This window comes from Drosophila melanogaster, chromosome 2R (genome assembly GCF_000001215.4).
Source record: "Drosophila melanogaster chromosome 2R".
NCBI classification, from domain to species: Eukaryota; Metazoa; Arthropoda; class Insecta; order Diptera; family Drosophilidae; genus Drosophila; species Drosophila melanogaster.
Window position 1 is genome coordinate 15,241,802 of NT_033778.4, and position 25,198 is coordinate 15,266,999.

The following is a 25,198-nucleotide window of genomic DNA, read 5'->3' on the forward strand; positions in this document are numbered from 1 at the left end:
TATCATATTTTATGACATTTGTATCGTTTTATGTTTGATTTTGTATTATTAAAGGCAATAAAATATTTAAACCTGTTAAAGTTGTATGTAAAAACAAAAGTGTTAATTTACGAATTATGTAAAATCGTAACAAATGAAATATCTGAAGGAATTGGAAAATATATAGTTGTAACTATACTGTAACACTGTAAGTAAATACATCTCAAATTCGTTTTCCAATTTGTAATATTTAGTACCACTGTGCAAAGCGCTGCCGGCTGCTGTGCGATTGTGTGCGTGAGAGAAAGAGAGAGACATGTAAATTAATAGGAAAATAATAGGAAAATCGGCAAACCATAGTGATGGTGTTTTTAAATTTAAAAATAGGTATGTTGGACTTAAAAAATGTAACCCTACCTTTTTAAATATAAATCCCATAAATATAGTTTTACATAAATACAGGACATTTAGGTGATATATGTTCTTAGAAAAAGTAATATTTAAAAAATTAAGTAAAATAAGTATTTTAAAAATTTAATTTTGTTCTTTTTTGAATACTATAAATTTATTTTGTTTATAATAATTAATTTAAAAACTAAAATATATGAATTCAAATACTTATCTATGAAAGGAATATATTAGCCATAGTTCCAGAGCAATTGTTTGCAATAACATTTTGTAATACTTAACAACGTGCACAAATTATTTGTTTTATAAATATAGTTTGTAGAAGATTTTAGTTAAAGTTCTTCAGTGCAGCATAATGTGTTTTAATCGCTGCGACATGCTGCGCTTTTGTGCTTACGACCGCAACATGTTGCAAGTTGGAATTGAAGATTTCCTAAAAAATAAACTTAATAACTAGCAACGTAACATCCTTATCATGTAATCTTGTTTTCTTTGGAAATTATTAAATTATTTTGTTACTGCTTCTACTTAAACTAATAAGACGAATGTCTTGATTTTTAAGGAGTTCATTTTTTCTTTAAAATTTAATTTATTTAGATTGTAAACAAACATTTTGTGGTTACTGAGATGTTTTGAAATTTTAACGAACCAACGTCCAAGCAACTGCAACTGCAGGAGCAAAGGCTTAGTGCTCATTAAATGCAGCGAAATCATGCCTTGGCTATATAGAAAACATATCTTTATCTGCGGCCTTAACTGTCTATTGTTTAGCCAGAGCAAAGCGGCAGCTGAGGAAAACGATTTCTTTATGGTGCAAACAGCGTCATAATTTAGATCTAATTGTCAGATACTTGCTGCCAGCCAGAAACTGCCACAAAACTGCATGTCGCTGGGCCCAGCACAGCAGCCCCGTGGAAATGTGGCACTGAAAATGAAGACATTTGACGAGGGAGCCGCCGAGGCACTGGCTATTTGGGCAGCCAGACCAGGCGGAGGAGCAGTTGCACCAGTCCGATTTTTGCGTCAATTACGGCGCGGAGCGTTTTATTGGCCAATGGCGTGCTGGGCGCGTATTAAGCCCGCTCGCTGATAGTGGCCACCATTATCCACCTCCACCTTCGCCACTTGCCTTTCCTTTCCACTCCCTCACTTCCCTTACTAACCATCTGCTCACCTGCCCACCTTAACCCACTAATGATGGCCGGAACGGACACAGATGCATGCAGCGGCCACATCGCCGGCTATTTATTGAAAGTGCATCTAATGAGACATTGGCATTGCTTGCCACAATTTGAGGCGAGCGAATCGGGATTAATATACTCGTATGCCATTCACCCTTTCAATGGCAGAGAAAATTCTAAAGGAGGCATTCAATTTGAAAATTGATAAATGTTGATAAAACTATAAATGCACTACTATATACTATATACTGTATGAGATATTCAGATATTTTTGTTGATTTTCCAGTATCCTATAAGTATCTTATAAAAGGTTCCCAATATTTCTTAAGTATTTACAATAAATTATTTATTTGTTAACGTTTTTAATGTGATTATTCCGATCTAAAATGGTGAACTGATAATATATTTAATAAATTTCTGCTTTACGCTTTTATCATTTTGAACATAGCTGTACGTTTTTCTTACCGAAAGAATTGTTTGCACACAATTGCCATGAAATTCGATTTTATGAATGAAACTTTGCACATACATATTTATCCGCTTGTTTCAGTTTCCGCCTGTCGGAATAAATCAAATGTCTAGCGCACATCAAAGCGCGATGTGTGACATTTGAACTGCCGGCGGAAATGAAATAATTTGCCTATAAATACATTGATTTCCCCCCCTTCGAACTAAGGAAGTCCATGTGACATCGCTGCGTATGAGTAATATTGCAAGGCTAGGCTATCGCTGACATTTCTCACGATAATTAGTACTGGCCAGTGGGCGGTGGGGCTAACAGGTGATGAAAGGTGCTCGGCGCAGTTGGGCGTGGGCAGCTTAAGTGACGGCAATTTGCGGTACCTCAAGGATATTCGATGACAAAAAGAAATTGCTTTGTATTAAGCCGTCTGCCAGTGTCTAGACTGATTTCCACAGCACACATGGCTATGTGCGTGGAGTATGTGCATGCGGAGGGGCTGCGGTGGAGCAAGCGGCTCTGTGTGTAATAGTCCGCTTAGGCTTGCCATGCTGTCGGCACTTTACATCAAAGTAAAGCCATTGCAATTGGCTAGACAGCGCCTTATAATCCTCTGCCGTTAGTCGGCTGTGTGTTCCGCTCCGTTCGGAGCTCCATTCATACGCACTTGCTCGGGAATTTGCTGCGGTTTGGTAATGGATAGTGCTGACCAGCTGAAGCTCGCCCAATTGGCCCATGTATGATTAATTGAGTTTGGCAGGAAAATCTTGGTCCAAATATCTTGGTCCGAGCGAAGGCTTTTGATTCTTCGCCTGGCATCATTTCCGGTCGCATTCACCCACATATTGTGTTCATAATTTGTTTTCCCTTTAAGTACGTGCTGTCCCTTAAATAGTTTAGTGCATTCCTTTATTGCTGTGTTATGAGTCACTCACTTACTCATAAAACTGTAATGTGATAAGTTTGCATGCGCTGCATAAGGAATATCATTAATAGCTACATCAAAAATCCAATGAAATAATAAAATAATAAAACAGGTACATTTTGTTGTTTATTTATGAAAATTAAATTAATGTAGTCGTAACCGAGCTCATATATGTATATTTACTATCTTCATGCTAATACCATTCAGAATAATAAACAAATATTAGTTCTATTTCAACTTTTTAAAGATTACTGTTTAAATTCCGATAACAGTTAAAAGCCGTTACGAAAATCGACAGTGTAAATACATTACATGAATATGGTATTTTACACTTACATTTTACATTTGGTGGCGCCATCTAGGTTTCCGGCAATGCCACAAAATGGAATTGCTATGAAACATGTATTTAAAAATAAGCGCGAAAATTATGTGGGATATTTATACAATACATTTTTAAGATTTTTTTTGTTGGTGGCTTATTAATGGAATATATGGGATTGATTTACATCAAAAATTGAGATATCGATTTAAAACTTAAGATGTTGTTTGAAAGAAGTTAAATAAGATTACTACCGTCGAATCATTATGTATTTACGCAGTCATCTAAAGCGTAATGCAATAAAAACGTATTTATATACAGCCAAAGGTGTGCATGCTTTCCCCGGACTTTAGACCTAATTATGTAAAAACCATAAAGGAGTAAACCTTTGTTGGGTGTTTGAGCTATGTATGTGCGCTGGCTTTGCATTCATAAATTCGAAAAAAAAATCCCAAAGAGCAGCTGCAACCGCAGCTAATCACGTTCCAGAGACGCGTATCTTAGCCGGTCATGATTCGAATTTTAATTAGATTGTCGCTCGGTGTTCTGGCCAGGCGACGACAGCCACTCGTTGTTTTTATGTGATGTGTAAGGAGCATTTAACAGATAGTCTGATTGTTTTATGACGACAACGTGCCGGGCGCAGCGAACGAGTGCCAATGGCGACACTAAAGATGACAATTACAATTGCCGATCTTGCGGATCGGAATGGCTCATTTGGAGTGATATTGTGGGATTCGAAATACGAGATTGCCTTTCGGCTGGCCCTGAGCCAAAAACAAAGGAACCCCATCAAAACGGTTCAATTACATGCCATAGGGTAGCATCCAGTTGCTGAAGTGCACGCAAATATCTCACATTACACACTTGACATATATTTCGGTAGGGCATACGAGAAGAAATGGAGATAGAGTTCGTGTTTGAGATACAAGTACATTTCCAACCGGAAGGAAAGCAGAATGATATTGCTTTATGACTCTATCGAAAGCGAAAGTGTTTCACTGCTGTCTTTTTTCGCACGAAAGCCTGAATTATGTGGGCGTCGTCTGCCACTCAATCGGCCTCCGATATTTAGGCCAGCAGATCAATTACGGACTGGTATTTTTATGACACCTATTCAACCTGTCGCCGGCGCTCGAAATTTTGAAAGGGTTGGCTGGTCATTAGTTTTACGACTGTCTCTTATAATAATTTCTGCGCTTCTCTCGAAGGATCTATTTCCATAGCCACTAATGTGCAATAAGTTCATTCTCTGCCTCTGCCTGGAAATAATATTTTTACTGAGCTCAAACAAACCCCTCTACCATTATATATGTATATAAATTGGTGACGTCATAGGAAGGTGAACACCTGCATTGATTCACGGACGTGTTTAGTTTTTTTTTACACTTCCTTTTGACATTTATGCCTGCCCAGAAAGTCCAAATAAGGCGCCGCTTTGCGCCTCAAGCTCACGTCGACGATTCGATAAATATCCATTAGCACTTAGAGAAAAACTGGACATTTTACCACTTAAGAAATCGACATATAATATAATAGGTGCAATACAGAATTTTTAGAATAACAAAAACTCAAATTATGACTAGCTATACTTTGAGTATGAACCAACACTTTTTTTTTAGTGCAGTTTGCACCGGCACCGCTGTTGTTGCTGACTTGTGACTCCGATTCAACCATTATATACACAACTCGCTGATAAGTGTCCGCCGCTAACAATAGTCACAAACTTCCGCCAAGTGTAACGACAGATTGCAACTGGGAGTTCTATACGGATCCATTTCAAGGGCAGCTCCCCCATTTGATGCACATCGTAGCTCCGGAACATTTCAATTTGCACCCTGTTTCGTGCTTTTGTTGCCGCTACTGGTTGCATCTGGAGACTGGGATGTGCGCCAGAAATAGCTGCCCCCGATAGCGGAGGATGGGGGGTCATGAACTTCAATTATGTGCCTGGCAGTGTGGCGTGGCACCTCCCCCTTCTGCAGTTGCGGCCGTGTTGCTGCTGCTGTTGCAGCAATCGCTGTTGTTGCTGCTGGCGTGCAGTAACACATAATTGCTGTCAAATCGCCTGGCGGGCGCTTAATTGCGCATTTCAATAGCGGCCTGGTCCAAAAAAACACTTGCTATGCGGCGTTGGAAAACCGAATTAGCCGCCCTTTTGAACTTCTTTTGTTTACCCGAATGAATCGCTGGCAAACATTCAACTTTCGAACTTTTAAAGAGAATTTTATTTATGAATCGTATTGGGAGCATTCGACTTGTGAATTGAGTTTTATGGCGCGTAATCGGCTGTTGTAGTTTCGCTTATCGGTGGAAACGACTTGCCAGACCTCAGACCCCACTTTTGTTTTATTAGTTTTTATTGTTTTACATTGACTTGATAAACGGCGGGCTCAGGCTGCGTTGAAAATGAAAATCAATTACTGGGCGCACAAACAGCCAGCGATCTAAGCGCGGTTTTCCAACTTATCAGCTTGAGGCAACCGATAGCTGGAGGAAAAGTCAACTAGAGTACACCCCTGTCGATCTAATTGAACCCCTGAACCACTGAACCCCCCGTGCTGGGCACAATTTCATGTCACCGGATCGTAAAGTTAATAAATTGTGGTCACCACCACCCAACCTACCCCAATGATAAACGTTGAACGGATAAGGCAGCACGAGGGGCATATACTACTTTATACTTACAATAAATATTTGCCCTGGGGCCCGCTGATAAGCCATTTGATCACCATGCCACGGCAGCCAAGTTCAATGACAGCAGTACGCCGTTCAATTCGGGTGGCCATTTGCCTGGGAATCGTGATCGGCATCCTTTATGTCCGCCATATGCTCTCCGTTTCCACTGGCACTCATCCACATCCCGAAAAGGAATCACTCGGAGAAAATATTTTAAAATACGAATGTAGATTATTTAAAAGTAGAACTAAATAAAGAATAAACATTACTTATCTTTTAAGTATAATACATAAGAAATAAATTAGGAATAAGTGCAATAACTACGAACTAACAAGTACATTTCCATAAAAACAATTTCCTTTCTCTCAGTGTGCAGATCTTGATGAGCCTTAAAACATTGTAAATATTAATTATAACCAAATCTACCAGATGATGAGGAACAAATAAGCTGGCCTGTTTCCATATATATAAAGTCGGGATTCCTTCAATGAGTATTAATAAGAAAATACGGCTCCCAGTTGGAACTCCATGGTGACAGGCGTTTGCTTTTTTACCCACTTACTTGTACTCTCGCACTTGGGTGTGCGTTTATTTGTGTGTGTGCGTTCGTTTGTGTGTGTGCGAGGGTGCAGCAAACGCGTAGGGGGAGTGTAAATGCAAGTAGCGTGCGAACAAGGAGAGCCACCACCACAAATGGTCGCAATCGAATTGAGAATGCACTGACAAAAACCGGTACTAGATATACCATAGTATTGTTAAACAAAATCAAGTGTAGGTATAAAATATAAAGCACTAATAGACTATATATAGATAGTTCTTATAACAATATATTAGATACTAAAAAAATATATTTGAAAACCTTAAAGTTTTATTGTTATTATCAATGATCATCAGAAATCTCAGCGCAACCATGTTTGTAAACACACACTACAGCAGGTCAGAACATCTCTTTCGACCATCGTGTTGGGTGGACACATCGGCCAGCAGAATCGACGGTCGTCCAAGTCTGCTGCAGCACTTGAATTCATTTCATTTCGGTTCGGGTCGTCGAAGAGTGAAAACGTCCAGCACTGATCTGTTGCCCCGTTTATGGACTAGCGTTGCGGAAATAAAACACCATATATGCTATAGGCTATATGCTATATGCTATTTATTAGCTATTAGCTACACATCAGTGCAGAGATACGGCGCGGTCGAGTAGTGCGATTAACAACGACTTGTCGCCGGCAAAAGTGACAAGAGCCAAAACAAGTTTGCCACCTAGATCTCGCGAGAGATTTGCGAAAGCCGCCGGCTGGGCTTAATTAAATTAATATAATTTCGAGAGAACGCCGCCGCCATACAGCAGCGATCTCGAGTGTGTGAGTGCTTCAATTAAATTCAATAAATCATAAATAAGTGAGTGCCAACGGATCCTGTTTCAGTGGTGTGGCTCTCTGGCGCAATTGTGATTTATTGCCCTCAGAAGAGCCGGGGTCCATTCAAGTGAAATTACCAAAATTACGAAATTACGAATGCGAAAACTTAATTTTGATGAGTTCCAATGAATGCTGAATCGACAATGTTCCCTCACATATTCCTCGCCCTCTTGGCTCTGATCTCTCACATCGAAGCATTCAATTTTATGCCGCGACCCAGTCGGGTGATAAACTCCCCGAAGCATCTGAAGTTCCACATAAACCAGACTCGCAGCTCCTACTTTGGATACACGCTTGTCATCCGCCAGACCAGGTGAGTTACCTATTTTCCAGCTGTAGATCGCGGCAAATATTTGCATACATACGTGTAAGGGTCTGGAGGGAGATTCTTCCATACTTCGAAAACATACTTATTTCGATAACCGATCAACATATTTCTTATGTTTGACGCAAGACAAGCGAGTGCTTTCAGTTGCAAGCCAACACACCTCTGTCAATATTTTGAAACTTCTGGCATACGGAAATGGAAACTGAAGCTTGCGAAAGGGGATCGACAGAAGTCGAGGCTCGACAAAATTAGTATCGGCTTGGGTGGTTTATTGGCACTTAACACTCGGTCGCTCTATTTGCCAAGAAATTAAAATGTCATTTTCGCCAAGTCGTAAATGGGTGCTCAGCATAGGTTGTTCGAGTTTTGGGACAGAACTCTCATGGCATGTCGAAAACCCCAGCTTGAAAACCTCTCGAAAGCAATACCACTTCAGACCGAATTTTCTAAAAATAACAAAAAAAAAAAGAAACTGTCTACTTCAACTACAATTGCCACAGATCCGAGAGATCGCAACTCCGTCTCGAACAATTGACAAACCCGAACAATTTTCAGTGAGTCGGGCGACCTACATATCATATGGCGGCTACTTTTGTTGGTTTGCGGGCCCCAAAAAATGACATCACACACCTCAGTCGGCGCCACAAATCACAGTTAATTGAATAAGAAGAAAGTGGTCAGATCGAAGCTCAGATACGCTTTTTAAGATATTCTCGAGATATCTACTCTGTATTCTCTCTTAAACGAAAAAGAGAGATGATAGTTCATGCTTTGTAATTTATGTTAGAGTAGTTGAGGTTATGTATTTGCCAAAATTCAGGCCACAGCTTAGATACAAGAACTACTTGGTCAGTACAACCTTATCTGGTTTTAATTGAGGCGATCAGTAAACCTGGTTTGAATGCAGTACTCGTACGCGATCATAACGAGCTAGCTTTTGACCATATTTTATTTCCATAAACCTGGATGGGTAATTTGGAACTTCCTCTACAGTTCCCGCTCTTCCCCCCCCCCCTACATTTTTTTGTATTACCAGCACTTTGGATCCCAAAATACCCATGACTCTTGGCTATTACGAAGTGCGCCTAATTATGTACGGAAATTGCGCGTAAAATCACGACAAGCCGTAATTTATATCACATCAATTGAAGTTAGCTGAAACAAACAAAAAGTGTAGTTCTTGTTTACGGTCTCCCAATGAAATTAGGGCTGAATTCGAATCCAATGCGGGGGAAGTGCATCCACTCACAGTTTCCCAACACCACTTGCATTCTGGCGAAATGAGTCACAAATGTTTCCAATCCGATTTGGAGGCGATGGCGTCTGCAGACCTGCCCCCATCCGCATCCCCGCCCTCCGAAGAGTTCGTCCGTTCAGCTGACACCACACACAAATATTTTTAGCCGTCTTACGCTGGGTCATTAAACCGAATTCCTTATAACAAAAACAAAAAAAAAACACTGAAGACTCCACAACGGAAAACGGTGCAGCATGGTGGCTTTTGTTCTTAACATTTGATGACCGCACGCTGCAGCGGTTCTTTGTTTTTGTTTGGCTGATGGAGATGGCGCTGGAGATTTGTGTGGTCCGCAAGATGTTTTATTGTCCGCGCACAAAAACGGATAAACGTTCCTTGTTCGGCATTTAAACAAAGCGCCATCGCACCAAAAGCGTACTTTTACAAACGAAATTATACTATTTAAAAGAAATTTCACATTTCAATTATGTTAGCATGCTGTTGTATGCCATACAACTATTTTTTAGAAGACAATTTGCAAAGATATATAAAGTTGCAATATATTTTAAAATACTTTAAGTTAGTTTATTTTTTTAATAACTAATAGGTTATAATTGTAAGGTGACTGTTTTGTGAAACAGATGGTGAAAAAAATATAGTTCTTCAAAAAGTCATTCAAATCTTCCTAAAATAAATTAAGTTAACAGTTGTAATACAATTTATTAAGTTTCTGTTTAATTTCTGCTCACACTGAATTGACCACCGCTGTAGTTATGCACAAAGGCCATGGAAAAAGTTGGGGCTTGGGGGCAGATGCGTGTGCAGACATGGTTTACTTGGCCATGACTCATGTTTTGGGAAAATACGTAAGCGACAACCCATACTTTGTATTACAGCTGAGATACGCCGAACGTTCAGTCCAAAACAAATGTTGGCTGACTGTTTTTAGGCCTCACACCACTTTATATTCAGCATAAACAATTTCTGGATCAGGTAGCCAAAGTGGCATGTGCTTGTTATTCGCCTATTTAAATATGTTGACTCTTTTTTTGAGACTGTCGTTTTTTTTTTCTCGCATGCAATTAAGCTCCAACCATTTGACTCGCGCCGAGATGCGGATAAAGTTACGCCTGAAATCAGGCCGGGAAATAAGTGCATGCATGGTGACTCATCCGACTGACTAAGCCACCGACTCGAACGGGGGAAAACTTGTATAGATAAGTAAATCAAAAAGTCAATCGAGGTGAAACTAAGGCTAGAGAATTATGAAATGTATTATGTATTCGTATTTTGCCAATAACAAAGGTGTCATCCATAGTTTACTTTTACTGACTGTTTTAACAAAGAAATCAATACATTTTTTGAACTGTCTAATCTCAAATTGAACCTCATATCCTGTGAAGTGGGTTTGAAATGAGTCAGTCAATGCAGCTGATTAAAAACGATTGTTTGCTTCACATTATATGTGCAATCTTACTGGCGTTTTCATAAAAAAATGCAGTAAGTTAGTTTCCTTGGTTTGAATTATTATTCGAAGTTTCGATAAAAAATGAAATCAGTTAAATTTAAAAAGTGCAAAGGTTGCAGTGTTAGAGCTGGAAAAATAAATTCTTTTACAGTTAAGACTTATCTTACATTTTCCGCTCCATCTTGTCCTATTAGTCAGCTTTTGCTGCTTAAGAAAACAAACAATTTTATAAAAAGCGCAAATATGGTATGGCAATCGTTTTGAAGATGTTATTCACGCCACTCCCACGAGAGCCCCAACGGTACCGCGAGTAAGCCTGGTCAAAACAGAGCGGCGCTCTCTCGCACCTTTTGAGATAGCAAATGTCGAGGAATGAGCATAACCGTAACCCGTTTTCTCTCTCGCTATCACCGCCGAGCGGTGAGGTCTCTGGGGAGTAGTGCGCTTGGTTAGTAGCTAACAGACCTTCGATCGGAACGGCAGCAATCTATATCCGGCGGCGGATTTCGGCATCGCTTAAAGCGAAAGTGATAATACATCGTAGTGCAGATAGTTCAGGCGACGAACGCGTGGCGTAGCATTAATCTGTTGAATAATCGCGGTCTGCAAAACTGCCGAAATGGTGGGGCAAGATCGTGATTTCTGGGCGCTGCTAGTGTTGGGGCTGTGGTGCTTGTCCAGCCACTGCAATGCATTCAACCTATCGCCACTACCCAACCGGCAGATATTGGATCCCCAGTTCGCCACCAATGTGCCCAAAGTGCGTGCGTCATACTTCGGATTCACGATGAGCCTGCGACCCAATGGGTAAGACTCCAATATACCAGCTCCCGCATCTTCATCTTACCCACTCCCTGGCCGCGGAGTAAACAGGTTGTGCGATGATGATTCACGCCGGCGGGTGCCAATCGAATAGCTGTAGCTGTAAAATTGAATGAACTTTTTTGAAAACTCTCAAGCAGTTGGAAAAAAATAAAAGTGTCGAAGAACGAAATTCCGTACACTTAATGCCTTGTGCAAACGATGAAGTCATACTCTTAATATCAATTATCTACGATGCCGGGGAGGTGTACTCAAGCATATATGTACATATATACATATATGTATGCACACAAAGCACATAAGTATGCGGCTTTTTATGGAGATATCAAGTTCATTTGTGTTTTGTCCGAGCGAAATGTTACGCAAATATCTGCAACGCTGCACGTCCGAACCTTTGTTGACTCAATAAGTCAGTTTTTTAGGGCGGAGTTCGACTATATGTCTATAGCGTTTAGATTCGTCAATGCCAATTTGTTATCAGCCAACGTTGCCAGCTTCGTATTTAACGATTTTCGATAAGATTGCCGATGTCACAGTGAAATTCTGCTAAGACGGCCACAACGCTGATAAGCCGACATACAAAATATGTGCTGCATGGGAACTATGTTGCAAAGATTATGACTTCGGGTTGATTCGTTCGTTCACATCTTATCGAATTTCCTTCGTCAATTTACTCTAGTAGATATGTATATGTATAGATGTACATGCAGGTTCTGGGAAATAGTCGACTAATAACCGACAATATCAATTGAATTCAATGTATGACTAATACGGAGCAAACAGAGCAAAACAGTTTTCCTTACATTTTGAATATGAAATATCCAGTTTAAGATAAATAATAGGAAGTTGAAGTATTACCTCTAAATTACAGGGAAAACTTGTAAAAGCTATAGATTTCGAAAGAAATTAAATAAATAGAAGAATATAAAATATAATATTTAAATAATAAACAGCATTTTCAAAAAATTATGGCTAAACTTTAGAATATAACTAAAATCAAAATCGTTTCCCTTATTGCAGCATCATTGTGGGAGCCCCTAGAGCTCAATCCACCTTGGAATCGCAACGCACCATCAACGAAACGGGAGCGATCTACAGATGCTCCCTGACAAACGGTGTGTGCAGTCCATATGTCCTGGATTCCCGGGGCAATGTGGATGCGCCCTATAGTGAGTACACATTTGATTCGGAACGCAAGGACTTTCAATGGCTGGGCGGATCGATGGACGGCGGCACCAAGGACACGGACAAGCTCCTCGTGTGTGCTCCTCGGTTCTACGCTCCCAGTTCCCGGGACAACCACCTGCATGGAGTCTGCTACTGGGTGAATAATACGGTGGCCAGCACTCCGCAGCACGTTACCCGCATCTCTCCACTCCGCCTGAAATCAGAACAGGTGAAGGAAGAGGATAACGGCAACAAGGCAAGCTTCTTCTACATAATGGGCGAACTGGGCTTGAGTGCCCATGTGGCGGACGATAATACCAAGTTCCTAATTGGAGCCCCAGGGATCAATACATGGAGGGGGTCAGTGATTCTGTACCGGCAAGTGGATCCAGTGGACAACCCAACCGCCAGCCGACGTGACACCAGCAAGGCGCTCCGACGAACGTACCGTGATGTGGACTCCAACGATTATACGCCGGAACACTATGCACCTGAGATACCTACTCCTGGGCTTTGGGGCCAGGAAGAAGACTCTTATTTCGGCTATGCCGTGAGCTCTGGCTTCTTTGACAGTTCTAATCCGACCAAGCTCCTCTATGTGGCCACCGCTCCCCAAGCCAACAAACAGTCCGGTGAGGCGTACATTTTCGATGTCCGGGGCAAGAGCATACATAAGTATCACGTGTTTCGAGGGGAGCAGTTTGGCGAATACTTTGGGTACTCCGTTCTGGCGGAAGATCTAAATGGAGACGGGAAAACGGATGTTATCGTATCAGCGCCACAGCACGCTCTGGAGGATTCCCACGACAACGGTGCCATCTACGTGTTCATCAACAAAGGCTTTGTGAGTAATGCATTTCCGAACACGCCTTTGGAATGAGGGGCTTCCGTGAAGCAAATTGATGACTGATATTTTCTTAACATTGCAGTTCAACTTTGAACGGCAGATTTTGCGTTCGCCAGTGGAGACTATGGCGCGTTTCGGCACTGCTCTATCGCGTCTTGGAGATATTAATCACGATGGGTATAATGGTGAGTTGCCAAAGTGATATGCTTTCGATCTATAAATCAAATATAATTTTCCAATCTACAGATGTGGCAGTTGGAGCTCCTTTTGCTGGAAATGGAACGGTGTTTATCTACCTAGGCAGCGAAAATGGATTACGAGATCAGCCGAGTCAGCGCCTGGATGCTCCTTCCCAGCAACCCTCCAAGTACGGATCGCACATGTTCGGCCACGGGCTGTCCCGTGGATCCGACATAGATGGCAACGGATTCAACGACTTTGCCATTGGAGCTCCAAATGCGGAGGCGGTGTATCTGTACCGTGCCTATCCAGTCGTAAAGGTGCACGCCACTGTAAAATCAGAGTCCCGGGAGATCAAACCAGAGCAGGAAAAGGTAAAGATCACGGCCTGCTACAGACTGAGTACAACATCCACCGACAAGCTGGTACAAGAACAGGAACTAGCCATCCGTATCGCCATGGATAAACAGCTGAAGCGGGTTAAGTTCACTCAGACTCAGACCAATGAGATAAGCTTTAAGGTAAACGCGAATTTCGGCGAGCAGTGCCGCGACTTTGAGACACAGGTGCGCTACAGCGAGAAGGACATATTCACTCCCATCGATCTGGAGATGCACTACGAATTGACTAAGAAAGTTCCCGACTCGGAGGGTAAGTTTGATCTATTTCGTCTGCTTGATCTGTTAAGCCTGCAACGCATTAATTATTCACAGAATTTTGCGAAACATGTGCGATCGTCGATCCAACGGAACCGAAGGTTTCCACACAGAACATAATCTTCAGCACTGGCTGTGCCACGGATGTTTGCACTGCAGATCTGCAGTTGAGGAGCAAGGATGTGAGGTACGTCAATATTTGTCTATTAAAAAGAACCTCTTGTTCGCAAATGGATTTTGAACTAATTGTAAGAATTTTAAAGATATATATAAATATTTTACACGTTTTTATTTACATTATTAGCACACAATTTTACATCACAACTATATACAGTGTTAAATTGTTCATCTCCACAGCCCCACTTACATTTTGGGCAGTGCCGATACACTGCGCCTGAATTACGAGATCACGAACATAGGGGAGACCGCCTACCTGCCCCAATTCAACGTGACCAGCACTTCCCGCCTGGCTTTCGCTCAGGTGCCTGGAAACTGCAAGGTGGTCGATGCGGTCATGGTATGCGATCTAAACCGCGGCCGCCCCCTGGCAAAAGGTGACACCGACTCCGTGACCATCAGCTTCGATGTGAGCCAACTAAGCGGACAGTCGCTGATTATCCATGCCGAAGTATTCAGTACGGGATACGAGCAGAATCCCACGGACAACCGGCAGACCAACGTGATTGGTCTGAAGGAGTTCACCGAAATCGATGCCAGCGGGTGAGAAGCAATAAATCATTGATAAATACTGTATGTAGATCTGACTGAAATCCACTTCTAATTTTCAGTGGCCAAACGAACAGTCAAATCGATTTGGAGCACTACAGTAACTCCGCGGAAATCGTAAACAACTACGAGATCAAGAGCAATGGGCCCAGTGTAATCGAGCAGTTGACGGTGTCATTCTACATACCCATTGCCTATAAGGTGGCTGGCTCCACTGCCATTATACCGATCATCAACGTGACTAGCTTGAAGATGCAGGCCTCCTACGATTCCCAGCTCTTGAGCATCGATCTGTACGACCAGAACAATACCATGCTCGTCGTGGACCCCGTTGAGGTGACCACCACCCTGAGTGGAGGCTTGGAGCGGACTGTGATAACCCAAAACAGACAGAGCTACGACATCCACACCAGTGGCCATGTGCACCAGACCATGGAGGTTCTCGATACCAGTATGGTGGCAACAGCTTCCATGTCCCGAAAGCGACGGGATCTCAAGGCCTTGACCGCCAATCGGGAGCAATATGCTCGAATCTCGAATGTCAAGGCACACGATCTTCTGAGCGATGACTTTAAGGGCAAGCTTCCCGTAAATCGCACCATTGTGTTCAACTGCCGGGATCCCGAAATGACCATATGTGTCCGAGCCGAGATGCGAGTGCACTTTAGGCCAGAAAAATCCATTAACCTGAATATGCGCTACAGTGTCGATCTGAATGAAGTTAACGCCATATTAGTGGATCCCTGGGAGTACTTTGTCATCCTGACCGACTTGAAGCTGCAGAAGAAGGGCGATCCGACCTCTACTTCATTTTCAATCAATCGAAGAATCGAACCGAATATTATATCCAAACATCAGGAGACGGGACTACCCATCTGGATCATTATTGTGTCCGTAATCGGTGGCTTGCTGCTTCTCTCTGCGATAAGCTATTTGCTATACAAGGTTCGTTTTTGAGTAATCATACTAGCAAGCCTTCATGTCTAACTTAAAAATACCTTTCCATCAGTTTGGCTTCTTCAACCGGACCAAGAAGGACGAGCTGGACCGACTGGTGCAGCAGAATCCCGTCGAGCCTGAGGCCGAGAACCTGAACAGCGGCGGAAACAACTAAATTTTGCCCTGCGATTTTCTAGCCGTACACATCACATTCAAAATGGATGAACCAGTTACCAAATCCTATTTTCACAACGCGAAGACTATCCACTAAATGTGTTCTCGTGCATTTAAGAAAGGAACGAAAGCAGCAGGAGAAAGTCACGAACTACAGGACATTCAATGTTCCTTTTGGTTTGATCTGTAGTGGCAGCAGAAAAGTGCCTTTTAGTTTTTAGGTTACCTCTAATTTACACGAGAGTCCCATGTGTGCTGTACCAGCCATATTGCCATTTGTTGTATATATTTATTAAATATTTTTATACCCGTTACCTAAATAGTATGCAATATGTTACTAGAATAGTATGCAACAAGTAAATGGACCGCAGAATATATATATATATGTTTTTGATCAGGATTATTTTCCGAGTTCCGTCTCTTCATCCGCACGGATGGAAAACAGATATGACGGAGATATATAAGGTAGCAGTTAACCTGACCCCATTTACATATATATATATATAAATCCACTTTTATTTAAAAGATTCTTAGATGAGTAACGGGTATCTTATAGTCGAGACACTCGATTTTAACGGTCCCCTTGTTAATAAACGATAAGTGTAATAAATTTGTAAAGGTAGCTTTACAGGGCGACGTGAAAGACTTTATTAATGTATAAATTGTAAAAACGAAACTAGGATATTTAAGGACTTAACAGCTGGTATAACAAGTATTCCTGTATTATATTAGAGTATTAAAACAATGAAATATAATAAAAGTTAAAAAACAAGTTTCAGAGATTATTTTTGAATGTGTCATTTGATTTAATTTAAGTTTTTATAAATTTTCCTACATATTTTTTAGATACATTTTGGTATGTCCGAAAAATTAGTCAACATATGCGTCTGTTTTATTACGTTGGTAGTCATTTCATGCCACTTGGTTTCATTTAAATTCGAAAGCTCAACGAGTTCGGTTGCAGGACTTTATATATAGTCTCGTAAAAAAATTAATATTTATATTTTTCTATATGTGCGTTTATTGAATTACATTTCTTAATGTTATTTAACATGTTTTGTTTGCTTGTTATTGTGTTGTTGGCCCTTCAATCCGAAATCAATGCCTATAATATTTCGCCGTATCCCAATTCAGTACTTAACTTTCCGGAACTTGAAGGAAATAGACGCAGCTCCTATTTTGGATTTTCTTTAGTCATCCGGGAGAAAAGGTAAGTTAAAAATCAAAAACTGGTCATTATAATAAATATATCTCAAGATTAATTCATGATATGTATTTTGAACGAAGTTGATCAAAATTGTTGATTACATTAATAAAAATTTTACTCGAATTAATTTGAAGAAGATTTCTGTGCTTCCTCTTGAATTATCAATATAATTAATAGTATTTCGATATTTGTTCCGATAAATTAAATTCCTTTCGAATTCATTTGATGATTAATTAAGAATCTTTTATTATTCATAACTTAGCGATATTTAAGATTTCTGAGTAATTACATATATTTAGTTATCTGGCAGAAAACAAATTTAAAAAATAAATGTCTTCGTTTTCATAAATTCACAGTATTATGGTGGCAGCTCCTCGTGCCAATTCCAGTTTGGAAGCTCAGCGAAACATCTCCGAGCCTGGAGTGATCTTCAGATGCTACTTTGAATCCGGTAACAACTGTTCGCCTTATAATATAGATACAAAGGGAAACTACAAAGGAATGCCAAATGATGGTCTGCTTACGGCGAAAAACAAGGATTTTCGGTGGTTGGGTGGAGCGATGGACGGTGGTACCAGGGATTCGGATAAGTTCCTTGTGTGCGCTCCGCGTTTCTACAGTATTAATAATGAAAACGACTATAATAATGGGATGTGCTACTGGTTAAGTGACACACCTAAGAATATCGATTCCACAGAGGTGATGGAAAAGTGGCCTCTTAGAATAGAAAAGAAACAAGTGCTTAAACTAGCAGACACGAATTTAATCCCATACTACTCGATGGGTGAACTGGGACTGAGTGCACATGTGTCGGATGATAACTCGAAGCTTTTGATGGGTGCACCGGGAATTGATCAGTGGAAGGGATCAGTGCACTTAAAACAGGAAGTGCCAAGCATTAAAACATCGAGTGGAAGACAAAGGCGTGGGATGAACACTAATAGAAAATGTAACGAGTGTAACCCAGAGCCAAAAAATTTTGGACAGGAGGAATTCTCATACTTTGGGTACGCCGTGAGCTCCGGCTACTTTGATAGTTCCAACCTAAGCACAGTGCTTTATGTGGCCACCGCTCCTCGAGGCAATAACCAATTTGGCGAGGCCTACATCTTTGATATCTATGAGGACAGCATCTATAAGTACCATGAATTCCGAGGCAATCATTTTGGAGAATACTTCGGCTACTCCGTTCTCGCGGAGGATCTCAATGGGGACGGAAAGACGGATGTTATCATATCAGCACCCCTATATGCTCTGCGTAATTCTTACGATGATGGAGCCATATATGTATTCATCAACAAAGGCTCTGTGAGTAATGCGTAATGAGCTCACATTCTGATGTGACGTACTCTTAGCTATCATCTGACTAATGTGTTTTTATTTTTGCAGTTCACCTTTGAGGAGAGGATTATTCGGTCGCCAGCGGGAAGTGGGGGACGTTTTGGAACTACTTTATCACGAATAGGCGATATTAATAAAGACGGTTACAATGGTGGGCTATAAAACATGTAGATATATTGTATAAAAATGTGAATCTAATAATCATTTTCCTATACAGATGTTGCAGTTGGAGCTCCCTTTGCTGGTAATGGATCGGTGTTTATCTACCTAGGCAGCGAAAATGGACTACGAGATCCGCCGAGTCAGTGCCTGGATGCTCCTTCCCAGCAACCATCCAAGTACGGATCTTACATGTTCGGCCACGGGCTGTCACGTGGATCCGACATAGATGGCAACGGATTCAACGACTTTGCCATTGGAGCTCCAAATGCGGAGGCGGTGTATCTGTATCGCGCCTATCCCGTCGTTAAGATTCATGCAATAATTAAACCAAAACTTCAAAACGTCAATCCAGAGGAGGAAAGGGTGAACATCACCGTCTGCTATAGGCTGAGCAGCAAATCAGATTCGAAGGCAAAAGCACTAATGGAACAAGAGCTGGTTATTCGGATCGACATCGACACAAAGTCAAAGATCAAGCTGGCTGTTTTTGACGAAGAGCACGGCAGTCAGATGAGCTTTAAGGCGAAGGCATTTCACGAAGAGATCTGCTCGGAATTCCAAATTGAAATGGACAAAAGAGCTAAATTTACACCCATAGCCCTGGAGATGCAGTATGAGCTGTCGAAAAAGATTCCAAATTCTGGAGGTACGCTCTAAGAATTCAGTTGTGAGTAAAATTACTTAACAGTGAGTTGTCTTCAATAGATTTCTGCGAGGATTGCGCGGTGGTGGATCCGGCGGAACCAAAGTTTGTTACAGAGTACATTACTTTCAACACGGGTTGTGCCACCGATGTTTGTGTCGCCGATTTGAAGATAAGCTGCATCAACGCGAGGTGCGAAGATTTCCTGCGTTATGGTCTTGGAATATTTTAACCAAAATTATACATTTCGTCCTAGCTCTACGTTGGTCTTGGGTACTACCGCTGTCCTGCGTCTCACCTACAACATCACCAATAATGGAGAGTTCGCCTACCACCCTAAATTCAGCGTGACGAACTCTGCCGGCCTGAGTCTTGCCCAGGTGCCAGGAAACTGTAAAGTAAACGAAGCCGTCATGGTCTGCGACCTTAACCATGGACAACGTATGGCCAAAGGTGACACCGACTCCTTGACCATCAGCTTCGATGTGAGGCAACTCCGCGGTCGGTCGCTAGAAATCCAAGCAGAAGTATTAAGTGCTCGAGACGAGTCAAATCCAGAGAACAACAAGCTAACCAACGTGCTCAGTCTGAGGGAAAAAGCTGATATCTATGTCAGCGGGTATGATTACGTTTACTATTAAAACTGTCTTCAATATCGCTAAAATCCTCAATAACTTTACAGTGTTCAGACAAACGATCATGTTGTCCTTAAAGAGTCTCCTTACACAGCAGAGGTTGTCAACTATTACGAGATCAAGAGCCACGGTCCCAGTACTTTAGAAAATTTGACTGTGTCCCTCTATATTCCCGTGGCCTATAAAACGCCTGATTCTACCAATGTTAAACATATCGTTACATCCAGCCCAAAGATACAGTCCAAGTACGCTCATAAGATAATGCCTATCAACTTCATCGATCAAAATAACGCACTGGCCAACAACTTCGCGATAGATCATGATCAGAGTACTCTGCTCTTTTCCGCGACCCCACAACATGAAAATGTGGGAAATCTCAGTGGAATTGTGGAGCAGAATCCAAGCATATCGCTGTTGAACGAGGATCTGCCGGTTAATAATACCCTAGTTCTAAACTGCCAGGATACCAACGTGACGTTATGCGTTCCGGTGGAAATACGACTCGAAAACGGACTACAGCTTAAACCGGAAGAGCTAATGAACATGACTGTAAGCTTTACCGTAAACCTGAAGGACGCAGACGATATCTGGGAGTACTTCGTCATTCAGACCGACCTAAAAGTGCACAAGATAGGCGATCCCACCTTAAGTTCTTTTACGATAGAGAAAAAGATCGAATCGAACGTTATATGCAAACATGCTGAAATTGCTATCTGGAAAATCATTGTGTCCGTCATCGTTGGCATTTTGGTGTTTTCGGCCGCAACATATGCCCTTTATAAGGTTCGTATCAATTCGGATTCAAGATTCAACTAAAACTTTAATTGGTTTCATTAACTTATTTTGTAGCGCGGATTCTTTAAGCGAGCCATTAAAGACGATCTAAAGCAGTTAATTCGAGATAGTTTTGAAGACGGGATTATAAGGACAGAGATGGAGGAGAATGCTCAGTCACAGGGGGATGCGGATTTGGATGAAAAGTTGGATGCTTATGCGGATACGACCGGTAAATGTACTCACGTGTAGATTGAAGGTCAAGGAAATGGAAATAAAAGGAGATTGGTAATCTTATCAGTTAGTTTTCTTAGTTCATGAGATGCATTTTAAATTTTAAAGTGTTAATAATTTATTTCAATAAAAATAACGTACAATTCTTAACATAAATAAGTACAATCATAAATATTTTATTAAAATGCATTGTTATTCTTAATCCTTGAAAATATTTAAAAATCTAATTTAAGTTACTAGCACACATTGGCCAAACATGAACAATTTTAGCAATCTTTAAACATACCTATAACATTTAGTCTATTTATGTACACTAATATCTATGCCGCCGAAAAAGACAGTTGCACACGAATTTCCCCCTTATAAGCAAGTAAAATTCACTATCTAAGAAGACGTTATACACATATAATAATACACACATTGCCAAGAAGCTTATATCGTAGTGAACCTCGTAGACTACAATACGGAACTCCGACAGGGACAGGCATAAAGTACATTGAGCTGCGATAGGTTTCTAATTGAGCTGAGGTAAGTGCTCATTATAGGATTGGATAAAGTAGAGTGGTTGCTTTAAGATATGTCTGTGTGAAAGTTGCTTGCAACGTTGCAATATGTATGGCTGACTACATCTAGGAGTTTGTAAAAGTACCGAGTATGTGAATATGTGCATCGCATAACTCAGGCGCTTCAATATGCATATTTTTGGTGGTATTGACATTAAACAAAAACACATATTCTATGCTTCTGCCTTAATAGTGTACAACAACAATGAGGCTTTCTAAATAAATACTTGTATAAAAATACAGAGAATTTGTGAACTATGTATTGTCAAAATCATTAACACGTACTTAACTGCCAACCCCTCGAATAAATATGCATAATCTCTGATATATGTTTCCTAGATCCCAACGCTAGTTCAACAACTTATTTATCACCCCACTCTTATGACTAGTTTTCCCATTGAGCACAGTGTGGGACACACACGATCCATTTTCGTCGGCCTTCCACTTTGCTAACACATTGTCTCGTTAAACGGCGGATCCTTTTCCGATTCGGTGCTGCTCTTGATGTTCGACGATAGTTTGGCGATCTCGTCCTGCACCAGGTGGGTGCTGATCTGGGGTATGGATAGCGCCGGGTTGCTACTTTTGGCTGACGAACCGACGGACTCATCCGTGCTAGAGCTGCTCTCCTTCAGCACATTCATGCCCAACTTGCTCGCAAAGGGCTGCGGCTTGAGCGTGGAAATCAGTTTGGCCTGACCAGCCTGGGCCGCCTCCGGTGTCTGAGGCACTGCCTCGGCGGCCGTCTGAGACGGCTTACCCTGGTCCACGCTAAACTGTTTCTTTAGCAGCATCGGACGCACTGGCGGTGCCGGCGCTGCCTGCATCGTCACTGGCCCCGAGGAGCTAAGATCCAGCGAACTAGAGCTCTCCTCCCGCAAACGCCTACCATCGGCAGCGCCTACCGAGGCGGTACGGATGGGCTGGTAACGCGCCGTGGCAGTGCCGCCCACAGCGCCAACGCTGATGCTTATTCCCGTCGCCGAATGCGAGTCGCCAGCGTCCAACGAGGGCTCCGCCGTCAGCGAGGGAGTGTCCACATTATAAGAGCCCGTCAGTGAAGTGTTCGTCTCGTTGGAGCTCTGCTTAATGAATCGGTACGGATGCGCCGAGTAGTCCGTCTCCGTGCTTGAGTTTTTCTGTAGGCTCTCACTGGACTTCTTGAACAGCCGGCCCTCATACGGCGGATTGAGGAAGTCACTGGTGGCCCGTGTTGGCACCAACGGTGAGGGATACGTTTGCTGCTCCATCGAGGAGTTACGCTGCCAGGGACGCTCGTTCTTTAACTGGAAGCCACTTGAGATACCGACCATGGCACCGCAGCTACCGGCCCCGCTGGTATCGCTACTATCGCCTCCGCCGGCGCCGCCACCTTCCCCACCGCCCATCAGGTCACCATCTACCGAAGGCTTCGAAGGTGACAGCTCCACGGCGGTCTCTCGGCGCAGCGGGTAGCGATGGCTGTAGTCTATGGATACACCAATCTGTGGGGAATTAAGTTCATGAATTTTTTGTAAAAAGCTAGATCTCTCAGTCCTTCATTACCTCGAATCCCTGGGCGCTGGCATCGATTGAGCCGCGGGACTCGATCAGTCCCTCCAGAATCATATAGTCGTTCTCTTCGCACTCCTTTAGATGCTTCTTTTCCAGCAAGGCCGCAGCCTCAGCCCGCGACATTTCGGTTTTGGGGCGGTCCAAAGATGCTGTCAGTTAAAGTTAATATAAGGGTGAGTACGGTTTCAAATTCAATACAAAAATCATGTAATGGAAATCATTTCGCTTTGGTGGCGGCGGAAGCAAGGCAATGATACGGGTGTTGCGCATTCACCCGGTTAGTTACACACTTTGCTCACGGATGTAGGAATGCCTCGATGGTAAGCAAAAACGGATGACTAGGGCTCATTCGGATTCGTAACCATGTGCTCCTCGAGCCCTTGGGCCTGGCTTACCTTTATTACTTGGCAGGGATACCGTAGGCGATGCTATCATGTGGCAGACGCTCTCCAGCTCGTCCGTAATCGAAGTGTACTCGCTGTGCAGTTTCAGCAAGATATTTCTGGAGGGTTTCGCATGCAATACTGATTTACCTAGAGTTCGGAGTTCGTGGTTAGGTTCAAAGAAAAGATGTGTGCGAGAGAACGAACAAAAATAAAAACTTCATTCGGTTATGGTCAATGGTTAGGGGTTTAGTGCTAATTCGTTGGCCAAATCGGTTTGCTGGATTGGTTGGTTTGGATTGGTATTCTTTATTTATTTTTTTTTTTTGATTAGGTGGAATGGAGTGACGGGATTAGTAGCCTGAATTTTGAGCGCAGATCTGAGGCCGGTATGGTTTTCATCCTTCGATGTATTCTTACCCGGATGTGCAGAACCCTGGGCTATTGGCGCATCTTTGTCGCTGTCCGGTTCGGATTGCGTGAGGCTCATCTGGCGGCGGGACAACGAGGCAAGCTGGTTGAGGCTGATGTGTGACCGGTTTATGTCCGCCCCGGTTAAGGAGTACGTTTCCGAGTTGCGGCGGCATAGAGATACCGTGCGCTGTCGCAGTGCTCGATGTCTGGCAGCTGTTTGCGATAAAAATGATACTTTTATACTGATTCCATACTTCTTAGACAGGTACAGAGAACAGGAAACTTTCATTCCAGTGAAAGCTGTTCGAATAGAAAATTACCCTCAAAGTTGATGTCAGGCGTCGCGTCATCTGAGTTGTCGCCTCCCACGAGCGTCTGGTCGTCATCGTTGTTGCCCATGGGCGTAAGGGTGTCCTTGCTCTCCGTGCTGGCACCCGTATCCTGGCGCACCGTCACGTACGGAGTCCGCTTCACCGTCTCACAAGTCGATGGACGCTGCGACACGGGAATGTAGATGTCCGAGTCTGCCTCCGACTGCATCGACGCCTTGCGGACCACCTGCTCGTTGAGGGCCTCACGGGACTTGACCACTTCGTCCGGTTCCTCCGGCAGAGGTACCACCTCAAAGTGCGTGCCCTCGTCGAAGATGTAGGCATCAGGCCGGACCTCGGTAAGCGAACGATTAAAGCGGCGCCGGGTTGTGACCTGGATACATTCAACACAAGTGTATGCACAGGAAAAAAAATAGGATGTCATCGGTTCAATAATTTATTTCATACAAAACCATTTTTAACATATAATTTCAAAGTATAAATAACAAATAAATAGGGTTAACCGAAATTCCACCACAATAATAATACAAAACGGTCACAAAAACACTTAGGGTTTAAAAATAATTAAAAGAGAGTCTGCAAAATATATAATATTACTGATGTCAAAGAGCCTAGAAGCTAAAGCATGTTGTTATTCGAAGCAATCTATTTATTAGATCGAAGAATATCAAGTTCAGAATGACATTTTCTGTCCCAGTGTGCTTGGTATTGCAGCGATATGTAATTCAAACGCACCTGGAGCGAATTCAAATTCAGACCAGCACCCAGACCAAGTGGAACGATGGCTCCACCACCACCACCGCCTCCTCCATTTCCGCCTGGTCCGCTGCCGCCCTCGGTGTCCGAAATCGAGATGGTGCGCATGCGCTGCATCTCTCCCGGAATGTTTATCGTCGAACCGCGCAAATCATCCGCACCAGCCGTGTGTGTCGACATGAAACGATGTATGACGGCCAAATGTGAGAGTATCTGCTCCGAGGATTCCTCCATCTTTCGCAATCGGAACTCGATGTTCTGCAAAGGCACAACAAAAGTGGTAAGAA

At 42.5% G+C, this 25,198-nt stretch overlaps 3 protein-coding genes across 14 annotated transcripts in view, besides 1 other annotated feature; 2 read left to right on the forward strand and 1 right to left on the reverse strand.

Moving 5' to 3' along the window:
* Positions 1-6,982: 6,982 nt before the first annotated feature.
* Positions 6,983-16,697, forward strand: scb (scab). Of its 2 annotated transcripts, none has more exons than NM_079026.3 (8): positions 6,983-7,682; positions 12,245-13,235; positions 13,321-13,423; positions 13,485-14,069; positions 14,132-14,261; positions 14,432-14,794; positions 14,863-15,745; positions 15,810-16,697. In NM_079026.3, the coding sequence occupies exons 1-8, from the start codon at positions 7,495-7,497 to the stop codon at positions 15,912-15,914; spliced, it is 3,348 nt and encodes a 1,115-aa protein (NP_523750.2). In that variant the 5' UTR covers positions 6,983-7,494; the 3' UTR covers positions 15,915-16,697. The 2 variants fall into 2 exon arrangements, with proteins under 2 accessions (NP_523750.2, NP_725445.1); NM_166083.2 differs by lacking the exon at positions 6,983-7,682 and adding an exon at positions 10,849-11,209.
* Positions 16,445-16,489: a mobile genetic element.
* A 262-nt stretch (positions 16,698-16,959) lies between the features above and the next one.
* Positions 16,960-21,072, forward strand: ItgaPS4 (Integrin alphaPS4 subunit). The gene is made up of 8 exons (NM_137181.3): positions 16,960-17,123; positions 17,477-18,428; positions 18,510-18,612; positions 18,679-19,269; positions 19,329-19,458; positions 19,523-19,885; positions 19,949-20,684; positions 20,751-21,072. Exons 1-8 carry the CDS (start codon positions 16,966-16,968, stop codon positions 20,925-20,927), a joined length of 3,210 nt encoding a protein of 1,069 aa, NP_611025.2. The 5' UTR covers positions 16,960-16,965; the 3' UTR covers positions 20,928-21,072.
* The window catches only part of Trpm (Transient receptor potential cation channel, subfamily M), a 46,561-nt gene continuing 42,369 nt past the window's right edge, over positions 21,007-25,198 (reverse strand). For 9 of the 11 annotated variants that reach the window (NM_001144200.2, NM_001414108.1, NM_001299517.1 and 6 more), the window contains 6 exons: positions 24,891-25,169; positions 24,144-24,528; positions 23,830-24,036; positions 23,422-23,559; positions 23,018-23,175; positions 21,007-22,956 (listed from right to left, as the gene is read on the reverse strand). In NM_001144200.2, coding sequence (NP_001137672.2) covers positions 21,922-22,956; positions 23,018-23,175; positions 23,422-23,559; positions 23,830-24,036; positions 24,144-24,528; positions 24,891-25,169 — 2,202 coding nt within the window. In that variant the 3' untranslated portion in view covers positions 21,007-21,921. Of the gene's footprint in view, positions 22,957-23,017; positions 23,176-23,421; positions 23,560-23,829; positions 24,037-24,143; positions 24,529-24,579; positions 25,170-25,198 lie in introns of those variants that run through there. The other 2 variants (NM_001299519.1, NM_001043083.2) reach the window with 2 other exon arrangements.

Bases quoted from the DNA above. Each gene is read 5' to 3' on its own strand.
- scb (NM_079026.3), top strand. From the start codon at position 7,495: ATGAATGCTGAATCGACAATGTTCCCTCACATATTCCTCGCCCTCTTG. The intron at 7,683-12,244 runs GTGAGTTACCTA...CCCTTATTGCAG, and splicing joins CTTGTCATCCGCCAGACCAG to CATCATTGTGGGAGCCCCTA. The intron at 14,262-14,431 runs GTACGTCAATAT...TCATCTCCACAG, and splicing joins TTGAGGAGCAAGGATGTGAG to CCCCACTTACATTTTGGGCA.
- ItgaPS4 (NM_137181.3), top strand. From the start codon at position 16,966: ATGTTTTGTTTGCTTGTTATTGTGTTGTTGGCCCTTCAATCCGAAATC. The intron at 18,613-18,678 runs GTGGGCTATAAA...TTTCCTATACAG, and splicing joins TAATAAAGACGGTTACAATG to ATGTTGCAGTTGGAGCTCCC. The intron at 19,459-19,522 runs GTGCGAAGATTT...ATTTCGTCCTAG, and splicing joins ATAAGCTGCATCAACGCGAG to CTCTACGTTGGTCTTGGGTA.